We start from the raw sequence: 19,934 nt of genomic DNA, 5'->3' as shown, positions 1-19,934 counted from the left end.
CCCAAAAGAATTTCGAAGCCTTGACTTCTTTGAAGGGGAGCTGTTCTTACTTAGAACTGATTTCTCTTTCTTGTTGCAAATTGGTTCATGCTTACATTCCAACAACTCTTCAGAAGACTGATGAGACAAACAGCTTTCTAGCTTAGAAACTCCCTCTTTTACATCAGAAGAGTTGAACTCTATTGTGACAACATGATCTTTTTATTCAGACAGGTAATTATTGTCTATGTTCAAATCCACAGCCATATCCTTAACAAAAGACTCCTCAAAAGGCCGGTCTCTAGAAGACCCTTCTTTTTCCACATCAAGAATGTCCTGGCCTGGTTCCACAAAGGAAATTTTCGCAGCTACAAACAAAGCATTCACTGAACTACCCATTGGAGGAACAGATGAAACTTTGGTGCAAACATCCGGGAAATCCCTAACTAAAGGAACTTTGGCATAGCCATCTAGATAATCCCTGATTGCAGAAGATCGAAGATGCTTTGTATTGCCTTGCCCAAAAAATTCCTGAAAGCAACAAAAGGCTTGGATCAGACTTTGTCAATTTTATCTGCTTTGACAATAGGATTGGCCTCGGCTATGGCCTCTTGTGCAGCAGCTCTATAATCATAGGGACAGTTGTGCTTTTCATTATACCGATGGAGAGAGCAAAACACATTCCCACATCAACACTTGAATCCTATAAGACCAATTCACTTACTGAATGCAGAGCACCTGTTTGGATGTGATGGCATCTGACTAGGAGTTAGGGCTCTGTCCAAGTTCTCCCTCTCCCCAGATTGAGTCAATGCTTCTGCCTCAGGAGAAACAGCCTCTATTCGAGGCTTACTTGACACCTGTGGGGTAAATTGCTTGGCATGGGCTACTGAAATGGTTGCTACAGCTTCTAATGCCTTAGCTCGCTTCAGTACAGCTACTTGATAACACTGTGAGCAAAGGTTCATAGTGCTAGCACTCCCAAAAAAAAACCCACAATTATTGGTGCACAATACAGGTCCTTGAGGAGGCTGACAGCCTAACTCATCCTTTTCTATCTTCCATCCTTTCTGTTCCATGATTGATATACTACCACACTGATCTGTATATCAATGATGGATGAAGGCAAACCAGCAAATAGAGCGAGGAGCAAGACGATCTCGTTGGAAAACTTCTCATATGTTCTTCTACTAGTCATCTTGGACTCTGCAGTTTCCTCAAAGCTTGGTGTTTCAGCTGCATGTAGCCATCCAACGAAAGCATTGGAAGCCATTTCTCGGCAATTACATTTATGAGGCTATGCTTTTTATTCTCTTTTTGATGATTTTCCGTTGCCTTGCAGATATAGGGCTCAGAGCTGGAGAGCTGCTTCTCGTGACAGGTAAAGCATTACAGCATGTAATTGTAGGAGCTTTTTCTTTCTGCGCAGTTTTTCTAGTCTTGCCTTTTTTAGCATACAACACATAGTTTTAGCATACAAAAAAGCGGCATCTTCCTTCATTCACGCTGACTCATCTGGCGAGGGCCCCTTGAGTTGCATCTGTTTAAACAAATCTAGTGCCTGCTCACCATGTCCACATTGAGCATAACTTGTGATTAGTACATTCCATGACACTACATCTCGGGCTAGAAGCTGATCAAATACTTCTTGTGCTTCTCCAAGAAAACCACATTTAGCATACATGTCTACCAAAACAGTACCAATGACAACATAATTTTCCAGTAAACCTTCTCTAAGGATCTCAGCATGTATCACTTGGCCCTTGTCTATGGCTCCTAGTCAACCACATGCTTTCAAGACACTAAGGAAGGTGACTGCATTTGGAGAGATGCCCTCAAGTATCAGTCTTTCAAAGCAATTCAAAGCTTTCTCACCATGGCCACATTCAACATATCCTGCAATAAGACCATTCCATGATACTACATCCCGAACGGGAAGCTTTTCATACACGTCTTGTGCTTTTGCAATCAAGCCACATTTGGCATACATATGGACTAAAGCGTTACCAACAAAGAGATTATTGTCCAACAATCCCATCCTAGCAATATCAGCATGTATAATACTATCTCTCTGCAGATCCTTTTGCTTGGCACAATGCTTCAATAAAGCCACAAGAGTCAATATTTCATCCTCTTCCTTCTCCTCCTCCTCTTCTTCTTCATCGTTGTATACTTTGTGATGGAATTTTCCAGTCGTCTGCGTCTTACCTTGACCAAGCTCTCCATTTTCTTCATGAAGCTGTTGATCAACTACTCCGTTCTCTAGTTTTGCTGGTCTCCTGTTCATCATTATGCTGCCCACCTCCATGGGGTCTGTAGGTGTGCTTTTGGGTGAACAACAAATCATCTACTAAACAGTGATGTTCAATCTCCAGCCCACGCAAAACAAAAATGTAATCACAACAACTAAGTATGCACAAAGTAACAATTGTCACACACATAAACTTTTTGGTGGATTCCACACCTAGAATGCACAACAGCACGACAATGCCTCGCAAGTTTGGAAGCCCTCGTCTTTTTTCATGAGATCTTTCAAAATTGGCTAAAAAGTCACTTGTTTTTTGCATGTCACTCTATTCTAGAAGTTTTCTACACCTTTTAGGATATTTACAAGAAATAATATCAAAAATAGGCTAAACTCGTCCAAAATTTCTATATTTTGCACTAACCATACTAAGGACACTAGCGTTAATGACTAAGATGACATTGACTCTTTAGATTCATAAGAAGGTTGGATGATGATGCACTATAGATTTTTTCACGCTGTGTCTGTGTAGCGACATGACATCCACCCCCTCTAAACTTGCACATCCTCTAGTATATGCCACCACTGCACCACCCGATCAAACACCCATAACATCAACTTGTCGCTCATCATGCACATAAGAAGGATCCCCCTAGATCATAGAACAAAATGAGTAGCATTTGCACAAGTCTAACACCACACCAAGCATCCACTCCTGGGGGTCATCAAGCCTTGGGTATGCATTCTATACTAGAGGCTATTGAATCTCCATATACATGCTATCAATGCACCCATCAACAAAGACATAGCAAGATGGCTGCTCTTTCAAAGTCCAACGTATGGAAATCTACTTATATTGACAATTATGTACCATATCAAATATAAACTGAGCCTCACTTGCATTCAACATATGTTGACCATCACCGAAAATAGTAAATCAATCCATATCTTGAAGTAGCTTTGAATTGCCTATCAATGCCTTTGACAAAGCATCTGAAACAGTTTTCAACTGTGGAGCATTACATCTAATATCCTCTAAAGGCATATCCTTGAGCTCATGGATTGTCTCAGAAATGATAACTGTATCCAGCAAATCATGTGTATCCAACACTTCATCAAATCTCCCTCTGAGTCCCTACATCAAGTAAAACATGAGCTTTGTAAACCTATTCAAATACACTAAGAAAACCTATATACGCATTGGCTGAATCTTCCACTAGAGGATCTTCAAATGCATCCATGGTTATCTCAATATTAGATTGTAGCTTATATCCCGACTGTTTGCCCTACTTTTTGCTCTCTTGCTTGCTATGTTGTTTTTTCTCTTGGCCAACCTCTTCCGTAACATGCTCGAGAGGTGGCTGATTTGGTGAATATAAATCTATCGGTGATTCCCAATCAGTTATCTCATGAATGTCTTGCCTTGCATGAGACATTTCACTATTAGTAACTTTCCTTTTTTCAACTACATGCAAATTGTGTGTCCATATTGCAGCCTTCAAACCAACCATCTCCTAGCTAGACATTCTATCCAATTGTAGACCAAAAGTATAAGCATGTACAACTACATAAGCATTTCAAACAGCCAAGTCTTCCAACAACTTTTCCATACCTCCCTTTCCAAAATTCAAAGCAAGAGGCAATCCCGTTTCTTGTGCATGGATCTTGCCATCTTTCCAAAAGATGAGTTGTCGTGCCAAGGCCTCCTGATAAGCATCATAATCTTTCATTTCATGCTACAAACTATCACACCACATACATCTTTTCCCTGGTTTAGGGGTTGCTGCCCATCCCCTTTTCTCTTGTCTTTTTTCATTCAATTTTGCAACCTTGAACTGAAGATCCCACATGCCTTTAACCAATTCATCTAATACATCTTCCCTAATAGTGGGAATAGCATGTGCAACCATAGAGTTAGCCACAAAAGTGGATGGCTTACTAGATATATCAACTATTTTTCCTGTAACAGTGGGCAAGCTAGATACATGCGATCTTTCTCTCCTTCTATGCTTTTTCACCAATGTAGTAAAACAACTTCCTTAATATGCTTCCACTCTATTTTAAGCCTTGTCTCTCTAGTCTGATCTCTAACAAATCATCAAGCTTCTCTTGAAGCTTAGGATTTGTTGCTTGTAAAAACAATCCAATTTTTTGACTTGCAAGAGCTTGCTGTTCTGTAAGATCTTTAAAAGTCTAAATAAAAAGGAAAGTAAAGAGTTTTGCAAAGTGAATCTAGGACTGGTACTCGTTGAGCAAGTCCCAAGGCAAAGTGCAGTGTTGTGTTCATGGTGTGGATTCTTCAACAACATGTTCATGATGTACATTCCAAGGCAAAGCTTTCTTTCAAATACTCACAAGGACATTTGCAAATCAAGCAGAGGAGAAATGTTAGCCCCTCAAGATGTAGTTGTTTTAGTTTGAAATTGTAAAAGCACGGCCTAAAGGCGGAATAGGAGATGGGTGTGTCGGTTCTATTTCATTTCCTTTTAACTAAAATATCTAGTTCAAAAGTCTAGATCATGTGAATAATTTTTAAGAATAATAAAAGAAAAGAGAAGTCATAAGGGCTATGTGAAGGAAGGTAGTTGGGGGTGATGTAACCACCTCTCACCCTTATCTTTGCATGCATTATTTCTTTCTCTCTCTCTCTTCTAGCTCAATGTAATCTCTAGTTTTCGTCTTATGCTTCAGCTTCCATGGATTGTGATGAGGATGAGTGTGAATATGCAAATCATTGTAAGAGTCTTGTGTGATGGTTAAAAGCACTCTCCTTGACAAGTCTTGATGAACTAGGGATTGTAGATGTTGCTTCGAGGCCTATTTTTTTGGCAAATTTTGGTGCATCCATTGGGCTTCTCATTTTCGCCAATGATAGTGGCCTTCCAAACAATGCAAAACTTGAGCAAGGGAGGCCCCAAGTGCCCTTGCAGACCAAATAAAACTAGCAAAGAAGAAGTTGAAAACCCTCTTCTTACATACAAATTGACTATGAACCAATTGCACACAAAAGATCAAAATAGACATTACATCCTCTCTCTCTTCCCCTCAAGATTGAACTCTTGATATGGAGACAAACAAGAGGCTTTTGCAACTTCACAAATGGGTGACAAGAAGAAGAAGAAAATGAAGGCCTAGTATTATCACTATGGTAAAAAGGGAAATCTTTGCAAAGATTACAAGGAACTAGCGGTATTTTGGAAGGAGAATGAGAAGAAGCAGGATACAAACTCCTCCAATGAGTTGTCATCCTCATCCTCATTCGATTGTGATTTAAGCTTCCAACAACAGTGAAGTAGGATATAGACTTCTCCAATGACTTGTCATCCTCATCCTCATCCTCATTCAACTCTGATTTAACCTTCAAACAAGGGTGAAGTCCACGGGGCTTAGAAAGGCTCGTGTTTGGTAGGGGAAGGCCATATTGGGCCCCTCTTTTAACTTTTAGTTTCAGTGATGGGGTCATCCCTTACAACTCTCCAGTGCCAGAGAGGAAGTGTGAGAGGGTGATGATGGGGCTATTGAGCCTCATCCATATGCAGATGAAAAGGACCCAAATATTGGCTTCCCTTACACATCAACAAAGTCCAAAAAGTCTGAAATCTTGGAGTTGGGATTGAGACCCATGTTGATGATGAGTTCTTTTGCTTGTTGAGGGAGAGCGGGCCTTACTCCTAGTTTGAGCTCACATGAGGGGACACTTGGATAGTCTGGATGAAGGTAGGGAATCCATGGTCATGTATCTATACTAGATCACCCATGATCTAAGAGAAATTTATGGCCAACTAACATTTATTGCAGCTAGCTACATTATTTGCACTAACTTTTTGTATTGGCCAACCCACATTTATGAGGTGGATTATTCCAACCGATTAGTTCATGTTTGGGGCTTATATTTAAGCATTCTCTCCCTCCTAATTATTCACTCATCATTAGCATGCTTCATAAATTCAAGTCATGTGGAAACAGGGAGCCAATGCCCACAACCAATGACTCGTTTTTGGTTGTGTATTCTCTTATATTGGTATAGGGATTCCATTTCTTGAGCATCTATCTTCTTTTGTAGTATTCTTATTTATTTGCAATGTTTCTCTTCTTTCTTAAGTTTGTGCAATTTATTACAACAAATCCTCATGCCTCCATTGCTACACCCTATTCTAACAAGGCACTTGAGGAAGGAATAGTGTTGTTCAAGTGTAGTAAGAGGACTTAAAAATGTAGAAATTGCAACTCAATAACAATATTCAATGAGGCTCAAGTTGTCTATATGCTGGTCTAAAATGATTGGTTTACAAACATTGAAATGGGAATTTATTTGCTATCTAGTGTATGTTGAAAGACTCAACAAGATACTAAAATCCACAACATTTTTTATCAAAGAAATGAAAATGGTTATGTGTGTATATAGTAGTTTTTGAATTGCTATAATGAGGACCTTGTAGATAAGGAATCCTTAAGAAAACTCCTACAATTTTTTCAATAACAAATGATAATCATTTTTGGCTTATAAAATATATTTTAGAGTATGTTGTTATATCTAGATACTTTTTAACCTTTTGTATTAAATTTCATGATAGTTTAATATTGAATCAAAACCTTTTGAAAACATCTTTTGTCTTTGAAATTGTAAGAGCATGCCACTTCTAAAATTGGAATATCATATCTTCGAACTTGAATTGAATGTTTTTTTCATATTCTAAAGCAACTCAATGGCTAAGTTTAAATCCAACCTAGATCTATTGTAATTTTGATTGTAATAAGCTATACTGGAGTTAGAACCTTACATGGGAAATACAAGAAAAAGATCTTCAAGCTAGAAAGCTCCCTAATCATGATAGCAAAATGTGGAGGAATATGTAGACCTATTGATCTAAAGTGCCACCAGTCCTTGAGCTTTGGTAGAATAATTAGACTTGTCCACAAGCATAGGAATATGTTATCCTTGACTCTATTTTTTAGTTCAAGAGATAGTTGAATTGATCAAGAGTTTGATATGGCTACTATTGGATTGCTTAGATGAGACTATTAGTAGGGAGATCCTTGGTTTTCTCTTGTGGTATTGGTTTGGGGACTTCTAGAGGCAAAAGGATTCACCCATGTTCTTTACTTTCAAATTTGGACCCAAAAAGGATTCTCCCATTAAAAAAATTGTAGGTTGGATTCATAGATATTGAAAAAAAATCCAAAGTACATGAATTTAAAACTCATGACTTGGTCCTTAATTTTTACCCTGATTAGATGGCACATTCAAGCATTTTTCTTTATATATGACAAACCTAAATAGAAATGCTCTTTAATAGAAAATGTAGGTCAATGTTGCACTATATCAAATGAATATATTATCTATGGATATTTGTTTGCAAAAAGGTTGAGCTTTGATAATTTTGTATTTCATGATTTACCTTGCTTTAGTTATATGTTTTATTTCCATTAACATGGTTTATCTTAAATTCTATGCTTTTGCTATCTTAGTATCAAGAAAATTATACCATTATTAGTCTTAAAACAACATTTTCAAAGTTATATATCTTTATCATACACTTTTAAAATTATTTGCTAAAAAAATTATTCAAAAATATTTAGAAAAAAAAATCACCTCACTTTCTAAAAGTCTAAGGTAGAACATTAGCCACATATTCTATAACATAAAATTATAGATAGTCCTTCTAATTTTACATAGGTCATTAAGGGATCTTTGCTTCCTTTCACCAAGCATGGATGGAATAATATATTTGTGCTTGTTCACTGGTTGACTAATTTTTCCCATTTTATTCCAACCAAGGTCCAATATTCAACCAAGTTGATCAATTCATGAAAGGAGTGTTCAAGCTTCATGGTATTCCTATGAAGATTTTGTCCCATTGGAATACCAAGTTTATGGGTAATTTTTGGAGAAGTTTATTTGCTTTGATGGGTATTGCATCAACTCCAAGCACCATCTCATCATCCTCAAACAAATGGACAACCCAAAAGGGTTAACAAATGGTTGGAAGTATATTTGAGACATTTTTGTCATAATACTCAATCTTCTTTGAACCAATGGACTCGTTTTATGGTGTTCTGTTACCGTAATACTCATCATATAAGTATTGGCATGTGACTTTTTGAAGCGCTATTTGGACATAAGATTCACATACCCTCAACCCTATTCAATGATCATGTGAATCTTCAAGCTAAAGAAAAGCTTGAGAGGATAGAAGCACTTATGAAACAATGCAAGGATAATATTCACATAGCCCAAGAGATTATGAAATCATATGCTGATGAGCAAAGAAGGCACTTAAACTTTGGTGAGGGAGATTGGGTCTTCTTGAAGGTTCCCAAATCTTGTTATATGTCTCTTAAGGGTGGACACAACAAACTGGCTCACCAATTTTATGGTCCATACCAAATCATAAAGAGAGTTGGTGATCTCGCCTACAACCTCGAATTGCCTCCTTCCACACTTATTCATGATCTATTTCATGTTTCTCAACTTAAGAAGTATGTGGGTCTAGATATCCAAGTTCTTGAAGACTTACCTCCTATTGATGAGGAGGGTTTAATGGTATATGAACTTAAGAAAATCATTAGCAAGTGTGAAAATTTTTTAAGGGACCGATCCATGATGGAATAACTCATTAAACGGTAGGGTTTTCGTTTAGAGAAGTCTACTTGGCATCCAGCTTCATATTTGGATTCTTTTCCGTGGCTTGTGAAAGAAGATTCTTAACTCACAAAACAAGAGTGTTTATTGTACTAAATTCCTATCATGAATTTAATCTCCCTAACTTTATCAAAGTTTTGCATTTATGTATTTGATAGATAAATTATGGTATCTACTATACTTTATTTGTCCCAATCAGAGGTTTCTACCAAAAGTCATGGGTTCTTTACTACAACATCCCTATTTTAACTGAATCTAGGATACTCATAGTTTTGAGCGATAATGTTCCCATCGCACATTTGCTCTCCCCCTTGGGATCAAAGAGAAATTCTATGCAAAATTTACTTAACACTCCCTTCCTTTGGCTAAGGCATATGTTAAGGTTTCAAACATTGTACAAGACATAAGTTCTATTAGTCACTTACATTGATTGATGACCCATCCTTCTTCCCAACAAGTACAAAAGCATATGTCTTTCCTTTGACTTAGGGTTTCCTAATTCCTTGAGCTCTTCATTTTCCCTCGAGTTGTTTTTTGCATCTAGCCCAACCCCAAAATAAGATTGATAAACATAGTCGCTATCGGGCAGATCTCAAGGCATCTTAGTTTTAATCCTTATGGTCCTTGTTTGTGTTACTTATGCACATCATCAAGATCCCAATGAACTAGCAGATTCGTGATATTAGCAAGACCTTGGGCAAAGATCTTAGAGATTTGAGATTGAATTTTCCCTAGGCTAGATTACTTATCATGCAATCTGTCAAGCATGCAAGCTACAACATACTTTTAGTGTGGGAAAATACCTATCTATTATTGTCACAAAAAGGAGAGTCGACAATACCTTGCAAAGCTATTATGCTATGTACAAATTTGTCGCATAGCATCTAGATGCAATTTACTTCTCTTGATATACCCGTGCTTTGCAATTCTATCTTTTGAATGTATGAGATGAAACCTATCCCTTTCCATGATCTACTCTCGTGCAGCATCTAATATACCTCATGCGGGAATCAAAACAAGCATCTTATTAGTTTGGAAATTCGTTACTTACGATCGGTATCACAATTGGAATGGCAGTGATGCCCTCGCTTGAGGTTTCATTCCTCGTTGAGGGATGGCCATTTACACGTGACATTTTCCGCTTGGGGGACATTCTTGGTCTTCTCCTCTTTTAGATGCCACTTGCACAAGACTTCAGTGCCTTTTCCCTGATTAGCGGGGGCCAATTGGGTAGAGAATTGAGCTTGCGGGTGGAGAATAATCTTACAGAAACGAGGTATGGGTTCGCAGCAACGAGCAAAGAAAGAACACATGTGGAGACCCTCTAAGGAGGGGAAGAGAAGGAGAACCTTCTGGAGGGTTCTCTATCGCTCTCTGCCTCTCTCTCTCTCTCCTTCTCTGTCACACCTTCTCTCTCTCTCTCTCTCTCTCTCTCTCTCTCTCTCTCTCTCTCTCTCTCTCTCTCTCTCTCTCTCTCTCTCTCTCTCTCTCTCTCTCTCTCTCTCTCTCTCTCTCTCTCTCTCTCTCTCTCTCTCTCTCTCTCTCTCTCTCTCTCTCTCTCTCTCTCTCTCTCGGCATGTTGGCCCCTCAAGGCCTCCTATTCACATTGCGATTGGGGGGGGGGGGGGGGGGGGGGGGGGGGGGGGTTATAAGGGGGAGAGGTGGGTATTATCGGGCTTCTCTCCACCTCCACCTAGGCAGCCAGGAATGTCCTTCCACCATGCAATCAACGTTGGGGGGGGAGAAAGAGATAGTGGGGGAGTATTTGGCCACGTGGCCTTAGCATCATTGTCCTCATCACTCGCTTCTACTCCATCATCACCCATGTCACCTCTCCCCCATAGTCATCGTCACCTCATCCTCCACTTCCTCTTCTTTCCTGCCCAACCTATCGACAATGAAAGGGGAGAAAGATTAAAAATTTTTGAATAAGATTTAAAAGGGGAGGAGGGGGTTCCTATGCCCCGCGGGCAGGGAATATTACATCCTTTCTCCCTTAGAGAACTCGAGATGTCCTTATCTTGGAAGAACTTTACGCAAAGATACCCAAGCCGAAGCAGACCCATGTCCCACTTGGTTCAAATAGAATGGGAAACGAGAGAGATACACCGCTCATCCTCTCTACCCGTAGGGCATAGTTCCATTCTGATCCCCTAAAATGGAATAAATAGGAGTTCTAGCCTAACAATACCTAAAGGTCGAACGACAATAAAACCTTGTGAGAAGCCTCCCAATTCTCTGGGACCACCCTGCCATAGGATGGATCTGTCGGGGGTTCTGTCCACCCACTTCCCTTGGTAGCTTTAGTTTTCCAATTAGGTCCTATCACATTTATGTGTGACATTCAAAATTAGCTTCCTTAATTAGGCCTTTTAGGGAACGAGGTTCGTTTGCATAATTTACAGCACTACTACGAAAACACAGCAACTAGTCCTTTTGTCAGCAAGTTCCTTAACTTATCTTCAAGTTAATCTTTGCCTCCTATCCATATAGGAAAAATTATATTTCCCTTCTCCCTTGCAGAATTACCCGGTCCAAATCACATGGCACCATAATTTCCATCTATTATCTAGAATAGGATCTTCCAACGCCACAGACGTTGGGCTCACTTCAACTCCGTTCCGGACTGGCAAGGGGTGTCCAGAGCTCTGGATCGAAGAGAAATTCTATGCAAAATTTACTTAACACTCCCTTCCTTTGGCTAAGGCATATGTTAAGGTTTCAAACATATACAAGACATAAGTTCTATTAGTCACTTACATTGATCGATAACCCAGCCTTCTTCCCAACAAGTACAAAAGCATTGGTCTTTCCTTTGACTTAGGGTTTCCTAACTCCTTGAACTCTTCATTTTCCCTGGAGTTTTTTTTTACATCTCGCCCAACCCCGAATAGGATTGATAAACATAGTTGCTATTGGGCAGATCTCAAGGCATCTTAGTTTTAACTCTTATGGCCATTGTTTGTGTTAACTGCACACATCATCAAGATCCCAATGAACTAATAGATTCGTGATATTAGCGAGAGCTTGGGCAAAGATCTTAGAGATTTGAGATTGAATTTCCCCTAGGCTAGATTACTTATCATGCAGTCTGTCAAGCGTGCAAGCTACAACATACTTTCAGTGTGGGGAAATACCTATCTATTATTTTCATGAAAAGGAGAGTCAAAAATACCTTGGAATGCTATTATGCTATGTATGAATTTGTCGCATAACATCTAGATGCAATTTACTTCTCTTGATACCCACGATTTGCAACTCTATCTTTTGAATGTATGAGATGAAACCTATCCCTTTCCATGACCTACTCTCGTGTGGCATCTAATGTACCTCATGCGGGAATCAAAACAAGCATCTTATTAGTTTGGAAATTCATTACTTACGACCGGTATCGTAATTGGATTGGCCGTGATGCCCTCGCCTAAGGCTTCATTACTCGTTGAGGGATGGCCATCTGCGCGTGACATTTTCCGCTTGGGGGGGGGGGGGGGGGGGGGGGGCATCCTTGGTCTTCTCCTCCTTTAGACGCGACATGGACAAGACTTCAACGCCTTTTTGTTGATTATCGGTGGCCAATTGGGGAGAGAATTGAGCTTGCGGATGGAGGATAATCTTGCGGAGACGAGGTATGGGTTCGCAGCAACGAGGAATGTGGAACTCTCTAAGGAGGGGAAGAGAAGGAGAACCTTTTGGAGTGCTCTCTCCCTCTCTCTCTCTCTCTCTCTCTCTCTCTCTCTCTCTCTCTCTCTCTCTCTCTCTCTCTCTCTCTCTCTCTCTCTCTCTCTCTCTCTCTCTCTCTCTCTCTCTCTCTCTCTCTCTCTCTCTCTCTCTCTCTCTCTTTGCATGTCAAGCCCCTCAAGGTCTCCTATTATCATTGCAATTGGAAGGGGGGTTTATAATGGGGAGAGGTGGGTATTATTGGGCTTCTCTCAACCTCCACTTGGGTGGCCAAGAATGACCTGCCCCCATGCAGTTAGTGTTGGGGGGGAATAAAGAGATAGTGGGGGAGTATTTTGCCATGTCGGCTCAGTGTCATCGTCCTCATCTCCCGCTTCTGCTCCGTCATCACCCATGTCACCTCTCCCTCTTAGTCATCATCATGTCATCCTCCACTATCTCTTCTTACCCCCCACCACCTATTGCCAACAATAGGGAGGGGAAGATTAAAAAATTTTGAATTACCTTTAAAGGGGGGGGGGGGGGGGGGGGGGGGGGGGGGGGGGGGGGGTTTCCTATGCCCCGCGGCGGGTGGGGAATATTACATCCTCTCCCCCTTAGAGAACTCGAGATATCCTCATCTTTGAAGAACTGGGGAAGACGAACTGGGGAAGACAAGCATTAATGGGGCTTAAGGCCTATGGGTAAGGACCCACCATGCATCCGGTGCGCTACTAGTAATGACTTAAGTAGTGTAACTCATATTATTGCAATTAACAATAGGTACAAGAGTAGAGTTTATTCCTAATATAAGTTGTATTACATGTCAAAAAAATTTCTAGGATTTCCAATCATCGTGAAGAGATATAGTAGGATCTAGGTCCTCGTCTTCATATAATTCCTCTATATATCCGAAGACTACACTTGTGTAGCTTCGCTTCCTTGGAGGCTCCATATCTTCAAAACTTAGTCAATCAGGGCAGTCTGCTTGGACATGTCCTAGCTCATTGCAATGGAAGCATTGATAGTAGGGTCATTTCCTATGGATGTGCCCTATCTCTCCACCCGTGTGGCATCTCTTGTCCTGATCTCAGGAATCATCTTTGTCACAATTGTCCGATCCAAGTTCTTGGACGATTGGCTTTGCTTGAAGTAATGCATCTTGCAAATCTATTGGATGCATTGCTTCAAGGCGGTGGTTCAAAGGAGTGTTCAACCCATGTCAAAACTTGGTTGGAAGCTTTAGTTTTCTAATCAGGTCCTATCACATTTATGTGTGACATTCAAAATCTACTTCCTTAATTACACCTTTTAGGGAACGAGGTTCGTTTTTTAATTTACAGTACTAACACGAAAACAAAGCAACGAGTCATTTTATTAAACAAGTTCCTTAACTTATCTTCAAGTTAATATTTGTCTCCTACCCATACAAGAGAAATTATATTTCATTTCTGCCTTGCGAAAGTACCTAGTCCAAATCACACGGCACCATAATTTTCATCCATTATCTAGAAAAGGATCTTCTAATGCCATAGACATCGGGCTCACAATTGTCTTCAACTCCATTCCGGACTGGCAAGGTTGTCCAAAGCTGACCCCAAGCGGCCTAGGAGTGAAACACAACTTCTGTGGTTGGCATTTTCACCACTCCACCTTCAACCCATGAATCAAGCAGTGCCATTTGCGAGTTAATCCATGATGTGACCTTGGAGATTATCCACCAGTGCAATATATCCTTTCCTTAATTAATCCAATTAGGAATCAAGCATAATCAAGGCAATCAACCTAATATCATCTCTGCAAAAAATTTCCTTTATTCCCATGGAAATTTGTCATCACAAACCCCTGCCATGCATTTGCCGTCAAACACAACCACTTGGAATAATCATCCAATCACATCCCAACAATCAATTTAATGTAAAAGCATTTAGGACATTGTTTGATCAACCAACAAAAACAATGGTATTCTTTTCCAAACATTTCAAGAATAGTCATGATAATGTTCCCATCACACATTTTCTCTCCCCCTTGGGATCGAAGAGAAATTCTATGCAAAATTTACTTAACACTCCCGTCCCTTGGCTAAGGCATATGTTAAGGTTTCAAACATTGTACAAGACATAAGTTCTATGAGTCACTTACATTGATCGATAACCTAGTTTTCTTTTCAACAAGTACAAAATCATCGGTCTTTCCTTTGACTTAGGGTTTCCTAATTCCTTGAGCTCTTCATTTGCCCTAGAGTTGTTGTTCACATCTAGCCCAACCTCAAAAAGGATTGATAAACATAGTTGCTATCGAGTGGATCTCAAGGCATCTTAGTTTTAACCCTTAGGGCCATTGTTTGTGTTAACTACGCACATCATCAAGATCCCAATGAACTAATAGATTCATGATATTAGCGAGAGCTTGGGAAAAGATCTTAGAGATTCGAGATTGAATTTCCCCTAGGCTATATTACTTACATGCAATCTGTCAAGCGTGCAAGCTATAACATACTTTCAATGTGGAGAAATACCTATCTATTATTTTCACGAAAAGGAGAGTCGACAATACCTTGGAATGCTATTATGCTATGTACAAACTTTTCGCATAGCATCTAGATGCAATTTACTTCTCTTGATACCCACGATTTTCAACTCTATCTTTCGAATGAATGAGATAAAACCTATCCCTTTCCATGACCTACTCTCATGCGGCATCTAATGTACCTCATGTCGGAACCAAAAAAAGTATCTTACTAGTCTGGAAATTCATTACTTACAACTAGTACCATTGTTGGATTGGTAGTGGTGCACTCACCTGAGGCTTCGTTGCTCATTGAGGGATGGCCATCTACATGTGACATTTTCCAATTGGTGGCCATCCTTGATCTTCTCCTCTTTTAGACTTAACTTGCACAAGACTTCAGCGCCTTTTCCTTGATTAGCGAGGGCCAATTGGGGAGAGAATTGAGCTTGTGGATGAAGGATAATCTTGCAAAAACAAGGTATGGGTTCATGACAACAAGGAAATAAAGAACACATGTGGACACCCTCTAGGGAGGGGAAGAGAAGGACAATGTTCTGGAGGGTTCTCTCTCTCTCTCTCTCTCTCTCTCTCTCTCTCTCTCTCTCTCTCTCTCTCTCTCTCTCTCTCTCTCTCTCTCTCTCTCTCTCTCTCTCTCTCTCTCTCTCTCTCTCTCTCTCTCTCTCTCTCTCTCTCTCTCTCTCTCTCTCTCTCTCTCTCTCTCTCTCTCTCTCTCTCTCTCTCTCTCTCTCTCTCTCTCTCTCTCTCTGTGTCGAGCTCCTTAAGGCTTCCTATTCACATTGCAATTGGGTGGCAGGGGAGGGGGTTATAAGGGGGAGAGGTGGGTATTATTGGGCTTCTCTCCACATCCACTTGGGCGGCTAGGAATGCCCTATCCCCATGCAGTCAGTGTTGGGGGGGAATAAAGAGATAGTGGGGGAGTATTTGGCCATGTGGCCTCGGTATCATCATCCTCATCTCTCGCTTCTTCTCCATCGTCACCCACATCACCTCTCCCTCTTAGTCATTGTCACATCATCCTTCACTTCCTCTTCTTTCCCCCCCACCACCTATTAGCGATAAGAGAGCAAGGAAAGATTAAAAATTTTTGAATTAGCTTTAAAGGGGGGTGGGGTTCCTAAGCCTCGTAGGTGAGGAATATTACATCCTCTCCCCCTTAGAGAACTCAAGATGTCCTCATCTCGAAAGAACTAGGGAAGACAAGCATTAATGGGGCTTAAGGCATGTGGGTTAGGATGCACCATGGGTCCACTGCGCTACTATTAATGACTTAAGTAGTTCAACTCATTTTATTGTAATTAACCATAAGTACAAGAGTAAGGTTTATTCCCAATATAAGTTGTATTATTATTTCAATAAAATTTCTAGGATTTTCATTTATCCTGAAGAGATATAGTAGGTTCTAGCTCTTCGTCTTCATCTGATTCCTCTATATGTCCAAAGACTACACTTGTGTAGCTTCCTTTTCTTGGAGGCTCCATATCTTCTAGACTTAAGTCAAGGCAGTCTGCTTGGACATGTCCTAGCTCATTGCAATGGAAGCATTGACAGTAGAAACATTTCCTATGGATGTGCCCTATCTCTCCGCACATGTGGCATCTCTTGTCCTAATCTTGGGAATCATCTTTGTCACAATTTTCGAAAGCAAGTTCTTGAATGATTGCCTTTGCTCAAAATAATGCATTTTGCAACTCTTTGGATGCATTGCTTCAAGGCAGTGGTTCAGAGGAGTGTTCACGCCATGGCAAAACTTGGATACTTACTGCCAATGGACATAGGTGGCTCGTATTTTAGTAGGGTTACAAATTTCAAGTAATAGGCTTCCAAGGTCAATTCCAACTGCTTGAGCTTGAAGAATTCATTCATCCTCAAAGTTTGGTGGGTTGGCAGAACGTATCATCTGTGTACAGCATCTTTCAGTTGAGCCCAAGTGACAGCGATCCCAGAAACACCTCGGTCTTTGCACCATTACTTCCATCATATCCGACCTTGGCCAATTAACTTAAGTTTTTGCTATCATTGCTTGATTGGTAGAGGCAGTTCCCAAATCAGAGAAATAATCATCCATCGACTCAATCCATATCTCCACCTCTGCTGCAACGTCTATCCCTTCTCCATCAAACTTCGGTGCCTTAATTTGCTTGAGAATGATTTTCTTCACTTGCACATCACCATTCATGGGTGCAAAAGGTGACTAACAATCAAGTCATACCACTTTGATTATTCTGTTTAGGATATGTCTACCATCCATACATTAATTAGTCACATAATATCATGATGTTTCACTCCGATACCAATTGTAACGTGCCCATCGCCTATCAGCTATCTGGGCACGTTTTTAGCAATCCATGGAGAGATGAGTTTAAGCAACATCGCCAGGCACTCCCATGGAATGTCACAAGCTTTGTCGCCTAGGGTTTCTCAAGTTCGCCTCTTGTAATGGAACGTTCGCGGCCAAACCCACTAGGATCTGCCTAAAACTTGGGCCCCTAGTGGTAAAGTTCTCCTGACAACATTCTAGCATCGGGTCCTAGACATCCTACTTTATGTAGAGATACCCAAGCTGAAGCAGACCCATGCTGTACTTGGTTCAAAGAGAATGGGAAACGAGAGGGATACTCCGCTCATCCTCTCTATCTGTAGGGCATAGTTCCATTCTGGTCCCTAAAATAGCATGAACGGGGATTCTAACCTAATAATACCTAAAATAACAGTAAAAAACCTTGTGAGAAGCCTCCTAGTTCTCTACGGCCACCTTGCCATAGGACAAGCCCTCAGGGGTTCTACCCACCCACTTCCCTTTGTAGCTTTAGTTTTCTAATTAGATCATATCACATTTATGTGTGACATTTAAAATCGGCTTCCTTAATTAGGCCTTTTAGGGAATGAGGCTCGTTTTCATAATTTACAGCACTAACATGAAAGCGCAGCAACAAGCAGTCCTTTTGTCAAACAAGTTCCTTGACTTATGTTCAAGTTAATCTTTATCTCCTACCCATACAGGAGAATTTATATTTCCCTTCTCCCTTGCAGAAGTACCCTGTTAACCCCAACACGAAGAAAGCAAAAGGAAGTGGAAAAGACGCAGGGCAAAGGCAGAAAAAAGGTAGCCCAACTGAAGAAAGAAAAGGAGAAAAGGCCGAAAGCGCAAGGGCAACCTTAAAAGTCCAAGGCAAAGGCAAACGGGGAAATGCACATTTTAAAATAAAAAGGCGCACCTGAAAATCTTGTAAAAGAGCGTTGGGCTCTCACCCGTGCAATTTGTAAATGTAGACGGGTGGAGGACAGGAAGCTAGGAAGATAGAAGGACAATGGGAAAAAGGGCCTAGGCTATGGCCGGCCATGTAAAAAGGGGAAAAGGGGATGACCGCCCAAAAGGGATTTAGGGTTTTGTATATAAAGTTGAAAAGTGAATGAGAAGCTCATTCTTGTGTGTGGCCAAAAGTAGCTCTCCTCTTCTTCTTCTTCTTCTTATTCTTGTTTGCTTGAGCTTGTGCTTGAGAGAGGGAGTGTGAGAGTATGAGAGAGTGAGTGTGTGAGGGTGAGGGACCGAGGAGGAAAAGCTCTCCATCTTCTCCTCTCTTCTTCTATTCTCCTCTCTTCTCTTGTCTTGCTTGCGGACATGGAGCTTGGAGCATGGAGCTTGAGGATGGAGCTTGCTTGAAGCTTGCACTTGGATCGTGGAGCTACCGGAGTGCGCGGGAGAGAAGGTAACTCAAACGGCACAGAGGTAAGCTCACTACACCCGTAAGGTATGCATCGCGCGTCGGCTATGTGAGAGGTAGCCATTAGTGCTTGGCTTGGAACGCTTGAAACAATAAGCGGTCCGTGGGTCTTGGCGGTTGAGTGAAAGCTCCCACATTTTGGTTCCGTTGCCGGGACCAACGGATTCAAGCCTTGAGCGCTTGCGCACTTCAAATCGAGCATCAAAGTAAGGGGTTTTCCTCGAACCGGTGCTTGAGGTAGATAGGTAGGAAGCGAGGGGGTTGAAGAGGGTATTCGATCTCCTTGGCAAGTAGGTTTTTTGATTTTTCGAGATTTATGTTGTGAGATGGAGTAGTGTAGGCATTTACTTTGTGTTTTGGATGCATTTAGGATAGGAAAAGACAAAGAAAAAGAAACAAACAGTAGGGTTCTCTGTTGCTGTATAACAGGTTAAAATAGGGAAATAGGGGCACAGATCCTTGGAGTGCCATTCGATTCGAGCACCACAGTGGTTCCAAGCATGTCTGGCATTCCCTTGTAGTGTCTCGCACCTATTTGGAAGGCGCTGGACTATTCGGTGTGGTGGACGTCAGTCTAGAGGCACCGCGTGCAACTCGCGGGCCGTCAGCCGCGTAGTCGGACCAGGCCGTCCGAGTCCCAGAATCGGACGTCCAATTTTGAGAATCGAATGTTCGGACAACCGTCCGATCGGACCAACCCGTCAGACTCGGACACTCAGACCACCCAGAATCGGACCAGTCCAGAATCGGACCAGTCCAGAATCAGACCAGTCCAGAATCAGACCAGTCAGAATCGAACTAGTCAGAATCGAACCAGCTCAGAATCGGACCACCCTGTCCGATCCGATTCCCAAAATCAGACCACTTTGAAAATTGGACCACTTTTTTTATCCGAGTCCTAGAATCGGACGTGACCAAAATCGGACCACTGGGCCGATCGGACCAACCCAAAATCGAACGTCCGATTCTGATAATCGGACTCCTGAAAATCGGACATCTTAGAATCGGACCAAAAACTATCAAAATCGGACAGGTATCTTGAACACAAATTTTGACATATCTAGACCTCGAGATTGACCCCAAAGACCACGTAGAGCTAAAGGCACATCACAAATCCATAACCGAGCTAAAATTTAGAGCACGTAGTTCAAAATTT

The 19,934-nt window shown here is 41.1% G+C and overlaps 1 protein-coding gene across 1 annotated transcript; it reads right to left on the bottom strand.

Moving 5' to 3' along the window:
* Positions 1-533: 533 nt before the first annotated feature.
* Positions 534-1,058, bottom strand: LOC148021014 (zinc finger A20 and AN1 domain-containing stress-associated protein 4-like). Its single transcript, XM_087699496.1, is given in 2 exon segments — positions 534-839; positions 885-1,058. Coding segments are annotated over 2 exon segments (480 nt in total).
* Positions 1,059-19,934: the final 18,876 nt, after the last annotated feature.

The sequence above is a fragment of the Lygodium microphyllum genome, chromosome 18 (assembly GCF_053477565.2).
Source record: "Lygodium microphyllum isolate KBCC chromosome 18, Lygodium_microphyllum_v1.1.10, whole genome shotgun sequence".
Classification (NCBI taxonomy): domain Eukaryota; kingdom Viridiplantae; phylum Streptophyta; class Polypodiopsida; order Schizaeales; family Lygodiaceae; genus Lygodium; species Lygodium microphyllum.
Note: the sequence above shows the minus strand (reverse complement) of the source record. Positions and strands in the feature narration are given on the sequence as shown.